Raw genomic sequence first — 9,196 nt, 5'->3', positions numbered from 1 at the left:
CAGTTTTTAATCATTTAGAGGGGATTAAAATTTAGAGAGAATTATATCGGTGGGAGTTTTAAAATTTACGACAACTCATTAAAGGTTTGAAATAGCGGAGTTTTTAACCCCGCAACATGCTGAAAGTAACAAAAACAATGAAATGGAGTTAACGCTCGCGCATAAAGACCTATTTTTTTTTTTTTATACAAGCAATGCAATTTAGTATTAAAATAGAGCACAAAACGTACTCCCACGAAACCTTACAAAGATCAACAGTTTAAGAATTGAACTGGACAATGGCTCCATAAGTAAAAATTTGATACAGAGTTGGACTTGGATCCTATCAAATTCCACAACCAAGCAAGAGAGATTGCCTTGTGCACAACTTCATCCTCATGATATTCTTGGTCATTAAAGATTATCTCATTCCTCATCCACCACATAGCCCAAACCGATGCCAACCAAACCAGTAGCCTCTTCCTTTTGCTCACCAACCCTGTAAGGCACCCCTCAAAATCCAACAAATGTTCAACAACATCTTCAACATTCTCCAAGTCAATCCCCAACCATCCTGCAATTTTCTGCCATACTTTTCTTGCCTCACAGCACCCCACTAACAAGTGATTCAAAGATTCAATCTCAGTGTAACAGAACACACATACCATGCCGCTCTCCTCCGTAATTATCCCACGAGCTGCAAGTTGTTCCCTCGACGGGAGCCTATCCCGCAAAGCCCTCCAACCGAACACATGTAATTTTGACGGAACATACGTTTCCCAGATCAAGTTCATCGCTGCCATGTTTAGTTGCACTGCCGGGATTTCTACTAGATCTTTGGAACACACCTCATAACCCGATGCCCTGAATACACACCATCCCCCTCTCTAAACCATTTAAATTTTTCCTTATCATCCTTATTAGGTGAAACATCCTGCAAAATACTACAAAGCTCCTCCCACTTGCAGGCCCTCCCCCACGACACCACCATCACCTAACTGCACATGCCAGCGCCAAACAGTACCTTCAATGAAACCAGAATATGAAACAGTCATAAATTTATTAACAGCACAAGAAAACACTGCTGGAAATAAATCCCTAAGTGGTGTACCACCTAACCAACGATTCAGCCAAAACTTAGCAACATCACCATTCCCCAATCTGCAAGAAATGCCTCCCGATAACCAATTATTAGGAGAAACTGTCGTTTCTACCAAGACCAAGTCCCTCCACCAAAGCGAAAACTTGGTCACCGGTAAACTAGAACCATTAAAGACTACCAAAACCAAACAGCCGTATCTACCCTCTAACAAAGGTCTCCATAATGCCTCCCTATCCTCTAAAAACCGCCATTTCCATTTTTCCATTAGTGACTCATTAAAAACTTCTAAACATCTCACCCCGAGCCCACCCTCCACTTTAGGACGACACACCTCCGACCAACCTACCCAAGAGATACCCCTCTTGTCCAAACCTCCACACCACAAAAAACACCTTTGGATTGCCACTAATTCTTTTAACACCACCTTCGGCATTTTGAAGAAAGAAAGATAATAAATCGGCAACGCGTTCAACACAGAATTAATAGGTGTGACCCTCCCCCCAATTGACAAGTGCCTTCCTTTCCAAACCGAAAGTCTGTTCTTCATCATATTGATAACCGGTTTCCACACACTGCTCTGTCAATGGTTTGCTCCAACAGGAACTCCAAGAAAGGAAAAAGGAACAGCTCCCGTCTGGCAGCATAAGAAGTACGCTGCTGCTTGCATGAACTCCTCTTCAACATTGATAAAAAACAGACAGCTCTTACACAGATTAATATTCAAGCCTGACACCAACTCAAACCCCCGTAAACACGCCTTTATACCCCATAAATTAGACCATGACGGTTCTATGATAATAACTGTATCGTCAGCAAATTAGAGCAAGTTATAAGTGACCGATGTTCCTATCTCAAATCCCTCAAAGGCACCAACAGCAGTAGCTTCCTTTATCAACATAGCTAAACCCTCCGTTACCAATGTGAACAAGAACGGCGATAGGGGGTCCCCTTGACGTAATCCTTTCTCCATAAAAAAGTCCGCCGTAGGGCTGCCATTAATTAACACTGATAGAGATGCATTACAAACACAGGCTTCTATCCACCTTACCCATCTCACACCAAAACCAAACCTTCTCAACGTATCTAACAGAAATTTCCAATTTACATTATTGTATGCTTTCTCGAAGTCTACCTTCAACACCATACATTTCCTCTTGAACCTCTTCGCATAGTCTAAAACTTCGTTTAGGACCAAAACACCATCCTGAATTTGCCTACCAGGAATAAAAGCTGTCTGAGTTTGAGAGACTAACTTGCCCACAACCTTCTTTAATCTATTGGCTAATAATTTCGCGATGATTTTATAAAGGCACCCAACCAACCTAATTGGTCTATACTCCCCCAGGAATTGCGGATTATCTGCTTTTGGAACCAAAGCAAGGAACGATGCAGAAACGGCTTTAGGCAAATTAGCTTTAGAACTGAACTCAACAACGAACTTGTACACCTCTTCCTCCAAAAAATGCCAACATTTGCGAATGAAATTAAAGTTATACCCGTCTGGCCCCGGGCTCTTGTTTTCATCAAATTCCGATACCACTTCTTTAATTTCTTCCTTTGTAAATGGTACCTCTAAGATTGCCGCTTCCGCTATGCTTAGCCCATGAAATTGTATTGTCTCTAACCTTGGCCTAACAAGTTCAGACTCTTTATATTGTCTTCAAAGAATCTCTTAGCTTCCCCCTTCACCCCTGCAACATCAGATACTCTTCCCCTAGGAGAATCCACACTGCCTATATAATTCGATCTCAATCTAGCTTTAACGACATTATGAAAAACCTATTAAGATCTATTAAGACCTATTAAGATCTATTAAACTATCGCACCTTAGACCTATTAAGACCTATTAAACCCATAAAGACCTATTAGAGATCTCGCACCTTAGAAAGTGTATAACACACATAGTTAGTATTTCTATGATTAAACATCACACATACTCGATAGTTTTAGCATATGTGTCACAATATTGCCTTAGACAACTTGGCTTCTATGTGGATTTCAAATGATTTGATCGATTTAGAAGTTATGATTTGATGTTATTTTCTAATAAGTTAGTTAATTTGATCAATTTATGGGTTTGATGAAGTCTCTGAGATCTATTTTTTTACTTTCCTAAGGTGGATATTTGATCAATTTATGGGTTTGATGTTATTTTCTAAGTAAAAAAAAAAAAAACACACACACACACACACACACACACATATATATATATATATATATATATATATATATATATATATATATATATATATATATATATATATATATATATATATATATATATATATATATATATATATATATATATATATATATAAATAAAAGGAGGGATATATTTACTTAAAGAGTAAATCAACATTTACACCACATCTTAACCATTAATTTTTTTCAATCTAATGGTTAAAATTAATGAGTAATTAAATATGGAGAGAGAAAACCAATACTTATTAATTTTAACCATTAGATTGAGAAGAATTAATGATTAAGATTGGGAGTAAGTGTTGATAACTTACTTTTGGAGTAAATATAACCCTTTTATATATATATATATATATATATATATATATATATATATATATATATATATATATATATATATATATATATATATATATATATATATATATATATATATATATATATATATATATATATATATATATATATATATATATATATATATATATATATATATATAATATGATAATACTTAATTTTAGTACATTCATTTTTATAATTTTAATATTAATTTAATAAGAGAGAAACACTTTCAATCTCTTATAATGTATTAAAGTATAAATTCATAATTCAAAAAAAGTTAATTAATAAATAAATAAATCCATTCAAATATTTTATTGATCCATCTATAAATATTAAAAATAAAATAAAATTGTAGATTTATACTTTAGTACATTAAAACAATTTATAAATACTATTAAAAGTAAAAATCCACAATTTACATAAGGTTAAATATTTGATTGTTTTATTATGTTTAGCCATCTAGTATTATGGTTTTGATGGAAAATTTAGCTTAGAAATTATGAGTTTTACCAAAAGTAGTGAACAAGAAATAAAAATTCACTTCCTCTGACACTTAAACTTGAATATTTTTAAACTATTTTGATCCCCACATATGAAAAATAAATTTCAAATGTCTCAGGCTCTCGCGCTATAGAAATAACAACATATAATTATTAATTTTTTATTGTTGATTATTTGACAAGTCAAATTAAAAAATACAAATTATCTTAGATAGCTTGCAATCAGATCATCGTACTCAAAGAAGTCGTCTGGAATCTCAGATAAGACTTCATCATTACTAATGTCGTTTGTTAATGTCGAATTATTTTCAAAATCATAAGCTTTGAACATATCTTCCAATACTCCTTGATTGATAGGAGCAATAGGCTGTACTTCTGAAATACTTAGTGAAACATCTTGTGGATTTAGTAATGCTTCTATTGAAACATTGTCAACATCCATATTGATTGTTTTGTCCTCCATTTCTTGAAAACAAGAAACATTTTGTCCTTCATAAATTTTCTTTGTGTCCTTTATCTCTTGAGCGCACACATCATTTTCTGCTTCAAAACTATTTTCTTTCGCCTTAATAGTTGGAGGACACGAAACATTTTCAACTGCAAAATTGTTCCCTTTGTCATTAGTTTCTTGAAGACAGAAAACATTACCAACTTCAGGGATGTTTTTATCGTCCTCAATCTTTGAAAGAAAACAAGAAACATTTTCATCTTCAACGTTGTTCTCTTTATTCTTAAGAACCTCTTCAAGACGGATGGGGAATTTAGGAGGAATATATTTCTCCACTTCATCAAGTTTTCTGTTTTGAACCTAACAATAATAATCAATGATAAAAAATTAACTTAAATTTCAATAAATATTTTAATGTAGTAATGTTATTGTTAAATATAATTTGATGTATCACCTTTTTCTTATAATTTCGTTTTTTCCTAGGTACGAAGACACTAGAAGGAAGTAAATCAACAACTCTTACTTGAGGCAGGGTATTTTCATTAGCCTCAATTTCACTATTATTTTCTTCATGATTATCTTCCCCGTCCTAACAATTATTAAAACAAGTATAAGCAGAAAAGTATAAACAAAATTTAATTTTATATTATTAACAAATAAATTTATAAATAATAAAAGAACTAAAATTATATAGTATTTTTTTGTTCATCACCTTTCTCTTTCTTTTTCTTGTTTCCAACTTGGCATATTCTTTAGGAAGTAAGTTGTTAACAACCTCTGTAACAGATCGTAATTTTCTACCACCACTGATGGTAGGGTGAATATAGTACTTCAAGAAACAACAAAATAAAAACATTAACGAGTTGTGTTAGATATATATTATATACTATATAATTACATAATAAACATATTATATCATAGACTGTAAAATAAATAAATAAATTAAAATAATAATATGAAATTTTGCCCTAAAATAAAAATTTGAAAATCTTGATTTATATCTTAATATAAACAGGAAATTAGTAAGCTCAATAGTGCTTAAATAAAAGACAAATTAAAAAATTCAAGTTTTTTTACCATATCACACATTCCTGATTCCCTCATTCGATATTGAACTTCCCAGTTTTTGAGATTAGACAACATATTGTCTATACCAGAAAAACACGTAATTTTAAAATCAATTGGAAATGAAAAAGAAAAGATTTTTCTTTTGAGCAATATTGTTGTTAAAAGTTTCCCCCGTTTAGATGATTCCTGCAAAAACAAGACTATCATATGCAACAATATAAATGAAAAAAAAGTTGATAATTACTCATTCGTATTAATAATTCCTCTTTAATTATTTGAAAGTTGAATTTCAGATAGATATTGGAGACAAAATTAATTGAAATTGATTAAACATATCAAATAAAATATATTAATTTTTGTCTCCGACTTGATCATTTTCTTCAACTTTATATCACTAAACCAAATGACATGTTTACGAAAATAACTATTCATAAAGTAAGGAAATTAGTATATGTACATAAACAGGTGTAATGTCAATTGGTTCGAATCTAAAATCTTGTACTATTTTCTGTGTCATATAGCAAAACAGATACATAGGATTAGCTAGAAAATCAATTATATATTTATAATAAAATAATAAATCAAGAATGAAAAGAAGAATAATTAAGTAGTATTTACATTAATATTGTCTCGTAGCAGGTGAGCCAATTCTTGGCCGTAACCAATATTTTCATTGATATTCATTCTTTGAAATGATAGAATTCTTGAGTGAATGTATGGATTTTTGCAACTCTGTATATATAGAGAATGAGATGTTGGGTAAAAGATGAAAGTATAAATAATAAAATATTTAAATTCAAAGTTAAAAATACATATATTAATATTAGTCTAGGCAATATAAGGTAGGTAATAATTCAAAAAAAAAATAGAAAATATTTTTTTTGGCTAAATATGCAAACTATTTCTTTATATGATTTTTTTCCTTATTCACATTATTGACCATATTCCTTTAAATTTGCTTACTGTTGTTTTAAATGTTTATTATGTTCAATGTATTGTATTTTTTTGCCATAATTGTTTTTGGAAAATATGCTTTTTAAGATTTTTATTTTTTATTTTTTTGCATTCAATGTTTTGTTCTTCTATTTTTTAAATTTTGTTTTGGAAATATAAATTTTAGAAAATTTTATTTTTTCATATTAAATTTTTTATTGATTTAAATGATAAAACAGTAATAATTAATTCAAATATATATAAAGAAATTCTAAAATTTATATTTCCAAAACAAAATTTAGAAAAAAGAAGAGAAAAACATTGAACAAAAACAAAAATTAAAATAAACGAAACGAAAAATATTTTAAAATCATATTTTCCAAAAATAATTATGGCAAAAAAAAGAAAACATTGAACATAATAAAATAAAATTTAAAACGAAGATAAAAGAAAAAAATCGTTTTTTCTAAAAATAAATTCTGCAAAAGAAAATACAAAATATTGAATATGGGTTTTAGAATAATCTTGACTAAATTATAATTTTTGTTATTCTATTTTGCCTTGTTTACAAAATAAACCTTTGTATTTTGTTTTTCAATTTGGATCCAGTTAAACTTGCAATAAGCATCATATGTTTCAAATTCTAAATTCACTGGCACATCTTTTTTTCTTCTAACATCAATGAATATTCTAACAAATTTGTTCAGCATAGTTGACGCTATACCCTAGCACAGCACTTGTTATAGTCTTTCACAAATACAACCCAATTAATTCCTCCATTATTAGAAATGAAAAACTGATCGACTGATCAATTAAATTTTGTGTGGCAACCAAAATCTATAGATTGTGCAAAAATTTATAAATATGAATATGTTTGACATTAAAGTCAAAAACAGTGAAAACATTATAAAAATGAACTTAAAATACAGTAAAATAACTTGAATGCAATAAATAACAAATAACTTGTAAAATAAAAAGGGGTTGCTATGTGTACACCAAAATCTAACACCATATGTGTACACCATATCAAATACAACATGGCCCATGTGATTGTTTGTATCGGAACAAATAAAAAATAATTAAATATTTTTAAAAAACAAAACCGTATTATTATATGTTGTAGGTGTTACATTTACTGTAAAGATAAAATTTCTCAAGTAAAAAACTTAATTCATATAGTGGAGCGAAAACACATACATTTTGGGATTATTTGTTTCTATCAGGACTGATACTTTGAATTTCTAGAATTTTTGTGAAATTGAGGACCTTTAAAACTATAAACAAACATTTCTTATATATTAGTCCTAATGGAACTATCTACAACAGTCGACTTAACAAACTCCGTCACGCTCCCAAAGTCATGCAATCTGATTTCTCCAAGCTTTACACGTGTTTTAAACAACCGTCTGATCTTATCCATTCTAGCCTTGTTTGACTACATGCATTTTCTGTGTCAATGAAAACCTCCAAAATTGTCTAAGTCCAAAACATATATCTTTGGTCTGTGCTACTAAAAGTTCGACCAAAGTTACTTCTCCCTTCGACAGAACAAATTACTAAAATGGTCGAGACTGGCCATTTCGATTTGAAGATCAACTTATTTCTCAAGATTGTTTCTAATCTCCAAACTTTGACGCCTTGTGTCGAAAATCTGAGATAACAAATTTCCCATAAAAAATGTCATTTTCGACTGAACTTACATCAAAAAAGGAGAAAAGTTGCATTTTTGGACTATTTTCAACACTATTCACTATGTTCCCCTAACGGCATCATCATCATTGCAACTTTATGCACAATGTCACTTTTGATGGATATTTTGCAAAAAATATCATCATTACTCCTATTTTCTAGGAGATCGTGGGTATGCAATCGTTGAAACTTCCACCAACTCCTCTACTTTATGAATCATGAACCGTTTCCAACTGCCATGCATGTGCCATTTGTGTATCACATAAAGGGTAAATGCATCTATAAATACCATTTTCAGAAACCCCTTTCACTCTTCCTCCATTTGCGTTTCACAAACACACTCTGCGCAAAAAACTCTTCACTTCCATCTTTCTTCTACAATGGCAACTTCTACTTCAAGCTCCAAGACAGGCACCGAGAATAATCCCTTAGCATTTTTCATCCCGACATCGAAAGAAGACATGGTTGGAAGTTTCATTCCAAGACCTCCACAAGATAGAGATATGATATCCATTTGGAAATCTCGGGTACTCATACCCTTTTCCATATCTGATAAACTGCTAGCCTTTTTAGGTTCATATCATACCCTAAAATCACGCCCTGAAAAAGTGAAAGATTTCTTTCCATCCTATCTTCCCATAATGCCTTTTGAGTTTGAAACGTGCGCTGGATTTAAATTTTTTAGATCCTTTTGAGCGTGTTTTTCGATCAACCCCTATGCTTAATAACAAAGAATACATTGTGTGGCTCGATAGAGTACAAAGCCAACGAAAGGAACAATGGGAAAACTTAGGAATTTTCTACCTAATATAAATTTTTAGGATTGACCCTAAGTATAACCCATGTATGTTTCTTGCTTCGATCTTCTTCTCGGAAGGATCCAAAAACAAATTCCAACTTCCTTGTGGAATGATCACACTGAATCTGTTCGACGAG

General features: G+C 31.1%; 2 protein-coding genes across 2 annotated transcripts; both read right to left on the bottom strand.

Annotated features, from left to right (window-relative positions):
• Nucleotides 1–251: 251 nt before the first annotated feature.
• Nucleotides 252–782, bottom strand: LOC131604304 (uncharacterized). The gene has a single exon (XM_058876750.1). It carries the CDS (start codon nucleotides 780–782, stop codon nucleotides 252–254), a length of 531 nt encoding a protein of 176 aa, XP_058732733.1.
• Nucleotides 783–1,898: 1,116 nt separating this feature from the next.
• Nucleotides 1,899–6,322, bottom strand: LOC131604303 (uncharacterized). The gene is made up of 7 exons (XM_058876749.1): nucleotides 6,257–6,322; nucleotides 6,096–6,146; nucleotides 5,648–5,824; nucleotides 5,283–5,399; nucleotides 5,025–5,159; nucleotides 4,359–4,930; nucleotides 1,899–2,712 (listed from the first exon to the last, which is right to left on the bottom strand). The coding sequence occupies exons 1-7, from the start codon at nucleotides 6,320–6,322 to the stop codon at nucleotides 1,899–1,901; spliced, it is 1,932 nt and encodes a 643-aa protein (XP_058732732.1).
• Between the last annotated feature and the right edge of the window lie 2,874 nt (nucleotides 6,323–9,196).

The sequence above is a fragment of the Vicia villosa genome, linkage group LG5 (assembly GCF_029867415.1).
Source record: "Vicia villosa cultivar HV-30 ecotype Madison, WI linkage group LG5, Vvil1.0, whole genome shotgun sequence".
Lineage (NCBI taxonomy): Eukaryota > Viridiplantae > Streptophyta > Magnoliopsida > Fabales > Fabaceae > Vicia > Vicia villosa.
Note: the sequence above shows the minus strand (reverse complement) of the source record. Positions and strands in the feature narration are given on the sequence as shown.

Bases quoted from the DNA above. Each gene is read 5' to 3' on its own strand.
- LOC131604304 (XM_058876750.1), bottom strand. From the start codon at position 782: ATGGCAGCGATGAACTTGATCTGGGAAACGTATGTTCCGTCAAAATTA.
- LOC131604303 (XM_058876749.1), bottom strand. From the start codon at position 6,322: ATGAATATCAATGAAAATATTGGTTACGGCCAAGAATTGGCTCACCTG. The intron at 5,825-6,095 runs GTACATATACTA...TTGTTTTTGCAG, and splicing joins TTGACATTACACCTGTTTAT to GAATCATCTAAACGGGGGAA. The intron at 4,931-5,024 runs GTGATACATCAA...TATTATTGTTAG, and splicing joins AACGAAATTATAAGAAAAAG to GTTCAAAACAGAAAACTTGA.